Here is a 13712-nt window from a genome sequence, read left to right as displayed (position 1 = left end):
TATTCATCCCTGCTTCCATTTCTCTTCTAACTATTTTATCTCCCTTTTTTGTACTCTTTTCTTATGGACTCTCAGGTCACATCCAATTCCCTTGTGCAATTTTGCCTCTTCACTACTGGTTGGTTAAATTATCTTTAATTGGAAAGTGTTGAGTTATTTCTGCAATGTAGCTAACTTTGTAGTGTTACTTCTTGTTTACTTTCCTGCTGCCCCTTTCAGTTTTGTGAATTTTCCCATACCTTATATTAGAATCACAGTGAATGCTCATTCATGTGTCTCATTTAACTTTATTTGCCACATCTTGTTATTAATTAACCAATCGTATTTATCTGCTGTAATGTAACTTTCCTCATTAAATTAACTTTGTCCCCTCTGACACTGGTGTGAATTGATTTCTACAACAGGATGTTGTTAGATAGTGTTGATCATGCAAAAGAATGCTCTTAATAGGTTTGTGTATTACCCATTTAATGGGGTGAGGTAATATTACCTTACCAAACCAAGTTTTATTGCTGCCATTTGCTTTGTATTGGCAACTGCTCCTAACTGCATAGCAAAATTTTGCATGGATATTGAACTGTGTGAGGTGCTTCTGTACCAGCTTGCTCTGCCCCAGCTAATTTGTGATATCAAGTCAATGGAGATGGAAGATAATCCAAAGTAAGTTAAAAAGAGCATCAAATTATTCAAACCAATATTTGTGAGGAGTTTGGCTTGAATACATTGAGCTATCTTTGCAGTATGTCATCAATTAAAAAAATTAAATTGCCATTGCACACACATCTAATTTAAATCAATAAGTGCCGGGGGGAGTGGGTGAAGTAATCTGTACATATGTGTGATGACTGAAGAAATATCTATTTTGTATACTTTGAACAATTCAGCACTTGCTTATTGTACTATGTTCTTCACATGTAACACATTTTTTTTCATTTTCTTATCTAGAGTGAAAGAAGGATGAGGCTTTCATTACATATTCCATGAAAATATACTCACACAACACAAAATATCCCATGGATTTCCACAGTTTCCACTCTACTAGCTTATATATTTAATGGATGTAAATTGTGCATCCATGGATACATAATGTAAAATATATTGAACAAACGGTGTCAGATCATCATTAAAATGCAACTAACACATACTACCTTGATCAAAAAGTTCCCAGAATAACCACCGTGTGGCGCTCCCATCGTTCCGATTTGAGTTCTGTTTTTTTTGTTAAATTGGTACATCTGTTGTTGATATTCCCTTTAAATCTTAGTGTCATAACTTGACATTTGCAAAAGTTACGTAGCCAAGAGTACATCTATCTCTGTGTGTGTTGGCGATTTTTTACAATTGCAGAAATGGATTTAAATTTGCAACAACGAACTTGTATTAAATTTTGCGTAAAAAACGGATTTAGTGGCGCACGGACGTTGGAAATGTTGGAAAAGTGTTTCGGCAACGATTCTCTAAAAAAACGGTCGTTTACCAGTGGCACGAGCGGTTCAGAAGTGGTCGTGAGTCAATCGAAGATGATGAACGCAGTGGCAGACCATCGACATCGAAAGTCGGTGAAAAAATTGATAAAGTAAAAGAAATGTTGGTCAATAACCGCAAATTAACCACCAGAGAAATAGCGGAGGACTTGAACATTGCCTATGGATCCGCCCAAGACATTGTGGTTAATGATTTGGGTTTCCGTCGTGTAGCAGCAAAGTTGGTGCCAAAAGACCTCAATTTCATGCAAAAAAGAGACCGTGTTGACGTCGCAAAAGACATGATTTGCGAGGCTGAATCCGATCCCACATTCATCAAAAGGATCATTACTGGAGACGAGACGTGGGTTTATGAGTACGACACGCAATCCAGACATCAGGCAAGTGAATGGCGTTCACCAAATGAGCCGAGACCAAAAAAACCACGTCGTTTTCAGTCAAAAAAGAAGGCAATGCTGACGGTTTTCATGGATTACAACGGTGTAGTGCATCATGAATTTTTGCCAGAAGGCCAGACAGTAAACAAAGAGTATTATTTGGGCGTTATGAGACGTTTGCGTGAAGCAATTCGCCGAAAGAGACCAGAAATGTGGGCAGAAAACTCGTGGATTTTGCACCATGATAACGCACCGTCGCACAGTGCTATCATTATTCGTAATTTTTTGACGAAAAATGCAACAAATACCATCCAACAGCCACCGAATTCGCCTGATTTGGCTCCCTGTGACTTCTTTCTGTTCAATCGAGTTAAAAAACCATTACGGGGAACGCGTTTTAGCAGCCGAGAGGAAGTAATGGAAAAATCGCAGGAAGCACTGATGGACATACCGAAAACCGAATATAAAAAATGTTTCGAGGATTGGATCAAGCGCTGGCATAAGTGTGTTGCAGTCGATGGGGATTACTTTGAAGGGGACAATATAGATTTAGATTAATAAACTTGTATTTTTAATTTTCTGAATAAATTCCGGGAAATTTTTGATCAAGGTAGTATTTCAGATAAAATTTTAATAATATGATAATTTCCTACAAACATTTTTTCAAATCAATACAAAACCAGGAAGACAAATATGAAGCTACTCCATTGCATATACAATATGTACATAATTATACTCATACATGAAGATACATGCTTAGATATTGGAGGGTATTGATTGGATATCTTTTGTAGGCCATCTGAATATTGAATGGATATCTACAGTGGATATACAATGGATGAACCTGTGCTGTGAAGGTAATATAATATTACCAAAGCTAAAGTTATCGAAAGGAAATGTCTGTGGATATAGACACACACACATCTACATCTATACTCTACCGTAAAAGCTGTCACAAGGACGTGTGGCAGGGGGAGTTAGGTCACCAGCCATTCTTCTTCTACTCCACTACTTCCACACACACATGGCACCAATCCACCAAAAGGGTTCTTGGAATGGGGGTGACTAGACACCATTGATACAATATCTGCTATGCACATTACAATATACTATACCATTAGTATCTACTCCACTGAATACTCCAATAAGACAAATAAGGATGCCCATTAAAAAGCTCATATGCAATGCCATCACTGATTACCAGTTAGCATTATGCTCAGGATGGACAATTTACCATTAAATTAGTTCTATACCTTTGCCGACACAGCACCCCACCACTCAGCACAAGAGCATGTGGTGAGGAGCGTTGCAACTCCAGCCATAATGTTGGATAAGGAGGAATAAGGAGGAAATAAAGAGGAACTTGTATGTTCCTAACAATTTTCACCTGTACTTGCTTATTTCTTCTTAGTGTTTCTCCCTTGCATTGTTATCAGGAATGCATGGGAAAAACAAATACTTGAATCTATGAATAACCATGTGGATATACACAAGAATTTAATATATTATATAGTGAAAACTTCATGAGTATTAGGACATATAGGAATGGAAATGGATAAAAAAATAATTAGTACTATTGTTAGCTATTCGGAGAAGTTGAGAGAATGCTTCCAGTTCAGGGACTTAAACTGTATCTTCCACTTGCCATATGACTGACTGCTACTCTAATTAGAGGGGTTTTTGAAAAAGCCTTTTAATATTTTTAGGAATAATTTGAATAAGAGGATTGAAACTATTTAATCACCAAATCATTGTGATTGTCTTCATAAGAGATATTTAGAATTTATGAAGCAAGGTAAGAAAGGTTTTTTTGAGAGTGTAATATTATTCAAACATTCCTTAATTGGTGTATAACTCAGGTAAGAAAAGCCTGTCAAAAATTTTAGTAAGGAGCCTTATCCCTAGTTTTTTCACAAATTCCTTGAGATTTTATTGAAGATTTTTGGTTAAGTCAAAAGTTAAACCCGATTAATGATAATTTTAGGTTTTCAGAATTATCCTGTCATTTAATGCACGAGTTTATTTAGTAAAATATTTTTACTTACGCTATATATTATGTCACAATGCTGGCCGATTTATCAAAGAAGAACTGAATCATTAAAGAAGCTGACGATCAGATACATTTTTCTAACTGAAAAAGAAGTAGTATTAAAGCTGTATTCTTTATCTCGCTTCCTTTTCTTGGGCACAGTTTTCTTGCCTAAGTTTTCCTAGTTTTCTCCAAATGTTTTTCTAAAAAAATGTTACGTTGAAAACATGACAGGACAACAAATTCACCAGCAAAGATACTTTTGGACAACGCATTAATGTTTAATGCATTGCTACCCATATCAGATTAGGAAAGCAATCCTGTTTCTGCAATAAGTTTTAATGTCCCAAAACACACTTTGCACTACCAGGATATTTCTGATAAATAAAAGGATATTCCCTCCTCCAGTCTATCTTGGCAGATTTCTATCGCTAGTGCAATGTACATCCAAGGCTCAGATGTTTTTTATCACTGTGCAATATACGGTTATTTGAGGAATGAATATGACGTAAATTGATTAAGACCTTCTTCTGTTGTACTTTGACCCGGAGTGCAAACGTTTGGCTGCTGTCTGTTTCAAAATTCCCTCATCTTTGCCGCTGAATGTCGCTCTTTTGTTTGCGTCGAGTGTTGTTTGGTGGCGCTCCGTCACTACAGCAGGAGGAGGAGAGCGGGTGCGCTTTATAAGCAGCTCCATCGCGAAGAGCCACAGATGCGGACGAGAACCTGAGGGAGAAAGAGATTGAGCAGACTTCGAAGGCGCTATTAGCAACCGTAGCCTACATCATTTTCAAGATGACTTCGTTCCTGAGAGGACTCCTCAAAGGGAAGAAATCCAAGCATAAGAGTGAGTACCAATTTTTCGAGTTTATTTTTGTGTAAGTTAATTTTCTGTAGGATTGGGTGTTTTGACACAATATCTCAGCCGATATGCGATGGATTTATTTCACGAGTTGAATAGTTATGCCTGATTCCTATGGTAGCGCGAAACGCTAAAAACAAGTGTCATTTAATTCCGGAGCTACTTTTATTCTCATCTCCTGTTGCAGTTGCAGTTTTTGTTGCGTTTCTCCGATTTTCTGTGTGGTATTTGAAACTTTATGTATGAACTAGTTGTGGATTCAGTGCGTAAGAAGCGGGAGATTTAATTTATTTTCAAAGTGCTTTCGGTATTTGGAATAACGCGCCCTCAACCTCAAAATAACTCTATTTTTATAGAGCGTGTTATCAGAGGTTTTTCGAAAGTCAGCGACATTGCAAAATCTTGTTTTTTCAAACTTAACATTGTGATATGCGTATATATTCTTTTCGCTCCCGTGAAATCCATAGAGAGTAATTCATACCGTAGCCATGAATATTTTTCCGATAATGCTGAATAGTTACCAATATTTTCTTCTAAGTTTGTCGAAAGAAATAGTTAATATGAAATAAAGCAAATTTTTGTATTTTGGATTCACCTTCCTTGACCATCTCAAGAGTTGGTTTATTGGCCGTTGGTGTACATTCGGCAGAGAACACGAAGACAATAAGTTTTATATGGTGTAGGACGTGCTTTTAGTTAGGGGTTTCTTCTGAAGACTATCTGAGAACCTTACGCGAAGACATAAAAATTGTTACGATGACAAAATAGAGATGTTAATTCAAATGGTATATATTTCCAGACCATTTGCGGCACGTAACGGAGGAGAGACCTGACGTATCCGAAATTGAATCCCTCATTAGATTTTCTCTTACATCTCTTTTGCCAATTAATCACGTTCAGTATGCGTATAAGATCCCGCTTGTTACAATTAATCAATTAAATCTTTGCGAACTTCTTCGACCGGAAGAAAATACTGTCTTAACTTTAATATACGTTAATATTTAAACTGAATTTAAGCTTCGGGCAAATAATTCAGAAGAAATCACAGCAACATAGTTTATATTCCATTGAGTAACATTTTCGGTGCTCTTCAACATTGCGGGAAACACAATACGAATGCGAGACAGCTCAATATTGGAGGTATGCAAAGGACCAAGGGCTATTAGGTATGGAATTAGAACTATGCCAACGGGGTGGGGGAGGGTAGGAAGAGATTTTTTTAATGATATTTGATTTTGAAACGAGAGAATGAGCACTAAAAGGAGAGCTTTTGAGAGGCATATTCACTCGTTTGAATATTCCTCTCAAAAAAACATTATTCTTAAATCCTGCTTCTTTTTCGTAATTTTTCTTAACAATTATCCTTCTTGTCTTGGAGAGAGCGGAGGATGGTATTAGGTTCTCCGTTCTCTTGTGGCTAAATTCCCGCCGACTTCTCTCGTCATGCCAAATTTTACGTGAAAAGATCCCGAGATGTCTCCGCCGTGACGGTATGCAACACACACACAGAAATTTCCGAACAGGCGAAGTTTTGCCATAGCACTCGTGGCTTAGAGCAGGTTGGCCACTTCCCTTGTTCTTTACTCTGAATCCCGGGTTGGGACTGAAAGGGAAAGGAATTTTCTTCGAAATATTATTTCCGCTTGTAATATTGCTCTATAGAGAATCTGGATGGCAGTAATTGAAAACTTAAAGGCGCGACGCTCAACTTACCGCTAGGGTAGGTATCATCCGTGTGAGTTTAATCGTGGCGTGCTGGAAATATTTGAGAGCCTACAATACAATAACAGGTCAGAAAATAGTGATAGAGAGAGCGACTACCGAACATTTGAGGATTCCTTTTTCTTTCATAAAATTTAATTTAATTTAAAGTTTATTTTCCTTCGTCGGGATACATTCAATGAGAAGGAAACGCTAACATGTTATAAATTGTAGTATCCCCATACCACTGGCCCCTTCCACTCTTCTTTATAGTTGGTCCTGGCACCATTTCTGACACGATTTGTTGAGCTGCTGGAAGCTTATTACGGAGTTAGTTACAGATTTATTACAAAAGTTTAACAAAAATGCATTTTCCTGGTGCGCTGCATGCATTGGAAATGCGAGTATGGGAAGGTGAGTGTTGATAAGTATTGGGATTGCAGTCGATTCAGCCCACGCCCCAAAACGCGATTCCCGGGGGTGAAATACTATTCGACGAGCGAGCCCTGAAATGAACGATAGGCAGTACGCACCTCGAATGGACCCGGAAACTTCGTTACTTCTCGTCCTTGAGATTTTGCCTCAACAAGGCGATGGAGGCCCCTGTTCAGTTATGTGAGCCGGTTGAAGTGTCAATAATTTTCAAAAATACATCTAATTCATCAATGCTCGTTCACGGGTTTGAGTTTCTCTGGCATATTTAGTATAAAATCAACAAATTCCATTTGAGGTAAAAACTTTGTTCACTGTAGAATTCATCGTATCGGGTATAAATATTCCCAACTGCAACAACTTAGACGGTGTTTCCACAAAATTTTAACGTTTGTATAAAGAGATGATTAAGGAATTTTATGTCCGTCCGCGTAGTTTAGATGAAGTAATTGCGAAAAAATTCCGGAAGCGACGCAAATTAAGTTTGCCGAATGTGAAGGAATATCGGGAAACTTAGGAAAAAGTGCTTTGAAAATAATACTTTATGAATCAAGATCGGAAAGGCAAATGGCTGGATTATCTTTTTACCGTGGTTTGAAATGGATCGGTGTTTTTGTTTCCCGTTGTCATCACAAAATACTGTCCTGATACTAAGTGGAGTTCGGACGTAAATCAGGAGGGAAAATCTTCTCTCAATATTGCTTTCAATTTTTCACGCTTGAGACGACAATATTCGGTTGTGCTTTTGAGCAAATGTTGGGTATCTCTTCCCCACATCAAATCCTAGGTGCTCCATTTCTTTTTCTTTTTGCCGAGTTCAGAGGTCTTTCATATCTTGGAAGGAATCGTCGTCTATGATTAACGTGAAGCCAATCAGAATTTGATACCTGAACTCTATCTAAAAAGGGAATCGTGGACGACGATTAATAAACTTGTGATACTGCTACTCAAGAAAAATGTCCTCTCTTTGAAAATATGGCCAGTAATGATGAAAATTTAGGAGAATAACGCTGTTACTTAGAAATAATATTGAATCAACGGAAAGAATTATCAGAGATCCCCCTATAAATGACGACATAATTACGAGGGATGCTCATTAAAGATTGTTCATAAGATTCTTTACTGTGCAAAAATTCAATTTAATGTTTTACTGTAAGCTTGGCATATAGTCTATATGTGTTGCATGTTTAATTGATTTGACTTTAGTATTGCGTCAACTGTAGTCGTTTCATGTCGAAACATGTTCATTTTAGTTCATGCTACGCGAGATTTTCCGTCTGTTTAAGACTTTTCTTCCAGCTTCGTTGAACTAGTCTCCCCCGTTTTTTTCAATGAGAAGCAAGTTGGGCATTTTCAGAGGGAAAGAAGAGAAGGAAACTGGGCGCATATGTCACTGCTTCCACACTTTTATTGACTCTAGATACCAAATTTAAGATACAACTTCCCGCTCCTCTCATCGATGAAATTTTACTTCTTGAGTCGAATCCCAGAGTTCCTCTTTCACCCCCGGACGTAAAGAACATACGTCCACACTACATAGATCATGCAAAATTAGTTGAATCTTTTTCGTTAGCCCAAAAAGAAATCTCATGCGCTTCTTGTCATTTGCAAAAATATGCAAATCTCTACTATCAGCATAATTCTGCATTAATTCAAAGCGCTAAAATAGTCATGTATTTCGATGCTACCTTGAATTTCCCACGCTTGTCGCTTAACTATATTTTGTGATACATTATTCACTTTTATGTCAAGTAAAACCCCTGATTGCAGTCATAATAGAATTTTATAATACAGCCAAATTTTCGTCTATAAAATACATTTATATCCCATGATGTTTATTTAAATTATTTTCTGACATCAGTGATTCAATTTTCAACCAATTCAATTTACCTCGGTCTCATTTCCGAAGGAATGGTACATTTCCAAGTCACCGCTCTCTTCCAATGACCCTCGACCTTGTCCTCCGCGCATCCTCTACTGTCGTCAAGATGGGATCGAAGGTCGCCGCGCATATCTTTATTTATAATTTATCGCCTCAAGGAAGGAGATCGATTGATCCTTACCGATTCACCTTTCGTAATCGTTATTATGAAAGCAACTGACAGTTGAGGTCATCTGCGCCATTAGAGAGAGAGATTTGCTAGTTAGTTTTCGATTTTTTTTAAGGGAGACGTGGAAACGATTAGAGAGAAACGCAAATTCCGGATTCGCATACATTTCAAAGATGAATGCACCCGATTTCCATGCTAATTCGGCGGTTGTCATGAGCACTCAATCCACAATCATTATTAGCCTATTCCGACCGAGAAGGATATTAAAAAAGGGGAACGAGAGAACAGTCCTCCTGCTAGAGAAGTAGGGATCGCGTCCCGGGGGAATTGGTGTGTTGTGAGGAGAGCAACAGTTGTTCGCCCATCATTCTAGACGTTTAACTGTTTAAGTGACTAACTCTAATTTAACTGACCTTTTGGTGCTTCTCTTGGTGTAGAGTGGGCCAACAGCAAATTTCTCTTCACCCTACCGCAAATTTTCAAAAATAGTCCCTCTTTTTAAATTACCAACATACCCCCTTGCCCCGCGAAAGTCTCGCCTGCAGGTTTCCTGACCATAAGAACACTATTCCCTGGGATTATAATTGATTGTCATCTCATCTGCATAGCCTTTCACTCAGTTTTCAAATAGTGATATTTCCCAACCCTCTTTTGTTCAATCTGATTTCTCCTCACCTCTTTATCATCTCATTTGTCTAAGTAACATTACCTATCAAACTTTAACCCCAGTTTTTCAGTTTTTCTCCATTTAACGCGTTAAATTCTACAGTATCCCACCACATCCAACACATTAACTTTGTTTCCGTGTCAGTCCCATTGGCATTATTCAGTTTTTCCCAAAAAAAGATAGCTGGAAATCTCCTAATTCAAGAAGTACATATAACCTTCCTTAGTGTCGAAGTTCCGATGCTTTCACAGTGTTTGTTCCACGCCACAGCATTTCAGAAACTCTTCATAAAACATTAGGTATTTAATAATTTCGTAATTCAAAAACGAATTTGCGTCTCACTTTCATTTCACGGATTTCAGTTTCGTAGGTTTTAGGATTAAGGGCTTTATTTCAATGCGGCTCTTCGGCTCCTTAGTGAGATCATTTTCGAGAGAATAATTATGAACATTTTTGGGGGGAAATTTGGAAGGTATGACCTCAGGTAGATTGCTAGGATGTTGACGGAAGACTCGGGTTCCATGTGGACGAAACCTCTGGACGATCCCTGCTTGCTGTGGAATCTTCCGCGACACCATAGGCGGTGAAGACCATGTAAATGACCCAATCGCTTACCCTAAGTCTTAAGATTTTACATACCTTAGAACTTGGCGTGAGTTGATCTTTAATCTACGACTCATTCATCCAACTCTCGTTTTTAAAGATGACTTAAGTTTTTAGGAGGCTGCGCCATGGCGGGATGGGGTAGAAAGTTTGTTTTTTAGGACTGTCCCTGGTGCATATTAGTCAGTATGCTAATATTTTTATTGATTATTGGTTATGGTGTTCAATTGATTTTGTGTTTTAAGCGCCTTCTGATCTCTGGGGATAGCTTTGCCTATTTTCTCGACTTTCTAATTACGTAATCCTTGATTTGGTTGATATTTCGCCCTTGGGAGATAACTCGACTAATGTTTCACCGGCCTCGATCATGCCATTAATACAGTAAGTGTATAAAATCACGGACTAACTAACTGATCCCTTCTCTAAAAATCTTGAAAGATTAATTAAATATTTTTTACCCTTAACCCTTACACGGTTTTCAAGTCTCACCTATGATGTATGATGCTTTTTTTATCGTACACTATCGAATAAAGATGCCCAATAATGGCTTTGGTGAACGTACGTAATTGTGGCTTCCCATGAGGGCGAAATGTGTTATATCACTGGTGTTAACAATATGTGATTCGATCATTATCATGGTGCAACCTCCACGCCATTTTTGTTAACGGCATGCTTGCAGTGGATGTTGATGCTTTCAGGTATTTCAGCGGAAAGTATGCAATAGGCGGCATGATTCTGAGAGCGCAGAATGCACTATAGCATTTTCATTGAACCTGCAAAGTCATTCGAGGGATGCGTAATTTTTCCGCACAGATGAAAATTTTATTTCAGTTCGGAACTCGATTTGCTCGCAGAGGTCAAGTAGACACGCCGTATCTGTATTGAATGAGGCTAACCTGTGTAGCAGAAGGAGATGCACACCATCCGCTGATGAGCACCATGCGAAACGAATACTTGAATTTATCAGATAGCCTCTCCCCCCCCCCCCTTCTCACTCCGGTGCCTTGTTCACAACTTGATCTCCTCACGTAGCGCGCAAATTTTGATTTCGCTCTATCCTTTCCTGCACGAGCGCTCCCCGACTCCTACCGCGTCCCCCCTCCAAGACCCCCCACCCTACTTCCATCCCCGTCCCTCCTGGCCGTCCTCCACGCCTCCGTTGTCTCCAGGGTCATTTTGTGCGCTGCGGACGTCTAGCGATATCACGGCAAGGTTTATTGGCTTATTATATGGAAATAAAATGTGACGGTGAAATTTTACGATGTGATAGGTGCTCTATTTCCGATATCGCCCTCATTATATATAATATCGAAGTAATGAGAGCCTAGAGACTTTCTCGTCGGCATATCATATCGCTGTCATTAGCGTCGTTCGCAAAAAGATTAGGGGTTCAAGTTAACGTAGCATCATAGCTTATCTAAAGACAACACAGGCGTGTAATAATTCCAAATGAGATGTGAAAGTGATACTGTGATACGATATATAATTTCGGTTGTTTACAGAGTATGTCAAAGTCAATATCTTAATATTTTCGGTTTACATCATTATTCACGATAGTTTTCCATCCGGGGATTTAAGGCGGCTCTGCACTCAACTTCTTCTATCTGCTAACCTCTCAACGCCCTCATGTCTCATCCCTTAAGCGTCCCTTGTTATTTGCGTAGTGTACGTATTTTAACCATGCTCATGGAACATGAATAAAATACGCGAAGGAAATAGGCAATGGAAAATTGTTCAATGTGCGCCAAAAAAGTACAGTTCCAGTATTTCTCAAGCTACCATTTGAGAATTTATAAGAACGTTTGATGCAAATGCAAAGATGAACGCACTTTGGTATAGTAGTCTACAGGAAAGGAACCAAAACATGTGATGGACACGTTCCGTGGCGACGCTCGGTCATTCCTTTGCCGGTCGGTACTTCTTTCTAAATTTCCGATAAGAAGTAAAGTCCCCCAAGGAAATTATTCATTTAAGATTTCGATGCCACTCTATGAGATATAGTCATAAAGCATTCCCAATTTCTGCCTGCGCGAGTACAACCTTAGACAATTTCCGGCTTTCCCGGTTCGTAGCTCTGAATGCTGAAATTTTAGCTTGGAAGAACGCATCGGTATGTACTTATCAGGTGAAGGTTTATGCCAATCTATTATTTTCTAAATCGATCTCCGAGGTTCATAACTCCACTCCTTACATTATATTTTTGGGTTACAATGAATGCTATTATATGGATAATTAATTATTTGTTAACGTTTTTGCTCTTTTTGTGCCAATTTATTTTTTTTAAGTTATGTCATCCGTAACATTTCACCTATTAATGTTGATACTCTTTTCAAAAACCTCTAATTCACAAAATATTTGTATTCGTAGCTATATTTAATCCTTAACTTGTTTGTTATTTTTTAATGCATCCATTTCGTCATACCTACAATATTTTTGCATGAAGTGAAACTATCTTTGCACTTCAGTTCCTTAGCTACATTAATTTTGAGTTGTGTAAGCTTTGGACAACTAGCTGTATCAAACTTTTCAGACCATACTTTAAGGTGGAATTTCTGGAAATTAAGTACTTGGTCCAGAATTCACACGCTAGAATGCACACAAGCTTTGCATGTTTAGTCGCTTTCCCAGAACTGTTTACTGTCAGAAAATTCTTAGTTTTTATCTTTTCCAATACATGTAATAAATACGTGGAAATGTTTTCCAAATAGTTTGATCAAATTTAATTGCTCAGTAAATCTTAATTAATTTTGAATTTTAATTACATTCACTCATATGTTGTTGTTCGCGGCATTTCTTCAAGATGAGTAGCTATTTATTCATGGATGAACTATGAATATGGAATGGAGTATTGTAGCATACCCCCGATATCTATTAAGTTTCAAAGAATGAAAAATTATATCTTTTATGCCTAAGATTGTCATTAAAAACTCTTGAGCCCTTGAGGGATTTCATAATCTTTGACAATCTAGCTTTTAGGTGGATAGGGCGCTTTTATAAGTGCATGCCAATAAAAGATTATTTAAGCTTTGAAAATCGAGGCATTAAATATTTCGTCCATCAACTTCATGCATCAAGATTTTAAGATAACTGTAAAAGATAGATTTTATTCCATTAAAGTTCGAGGTTCAAATTGTTATTTACATTACTCTGTTAAATTTCTCCATGCTGCACACATTTAGTAGTATTGATCTAACTGAACTTTAAAGGGAATGGGGTCTACAATTACTTCCTTATCGGCTTTCGATCCTTCCTGTGCGTAGCGTATTGCCTACAGGGAAATGCAGGTACCGATATTTAGAAGCAACTGCGAGTGGGCGATTTAGGATGCTATAATAATTAGTGAAAAGAAAGCACTCGAGAAAGATAGTGGTGACTCGATACGGTAAAGCCCACGTAATGAGTCATCAGCCCCGGGAGCATAATGATGTCGTGGTTGAATTCCCAAAAGCGAGGCGCGGTATGGCGATGAGAAGGTCTCTCATTTGGTGATCCTCGGAAGGGAATGG

The 13712-nt window shown here is 38.2% G+C and overlaps 1 protein-coding gene across 1 annotated transcript in view; it reads left to right on the top strand.

Annotated features, from left to right (window-relative positions):
* The first annotated feature begins 4615 nt into the window (after nucleotides 1-4615).
* The window catches only part of LOC139697231 (low density lipoprotein receptor adapter protein 1-like), a 115168-nt gene continuing 106071 nt past the window's right edge, over nucleotides 4616-13712 (top strand). The window contains exon 1 of the mRNA XM_071595901.1: nucleotides 4616-4737. Within this exon, the coding sequence (XP_071452002.1) occupies nucleotides 4686-4737 (52 nt within the window). The 5' untranslated portion in view covers nucleotides 4616-4685. The remainder of the gene's footprint in view (nucleotides 4738-13712) is intronic.

Source organism: Hetaerina americana, unplaced genomic scaffold (genome assembly GCF_022747635.1).
Source record: "Hetaerina americana unplaced genomic scaffold, ioHetAmer1.1.p SCAF_70, whole genome shotgun sequence".
Taxonomy (NCBI): domain Eukaryota; kingdom Metazoa; phylum Arthropoda; class Insecta; order Odonata; family Calopterygidae; genus Hetaerina; species Hetaerina americana.
Note: the sequence above shows the minus strand (reverse complement) of the source record. Positions and strands in the feature narration are given on the sequence as shown.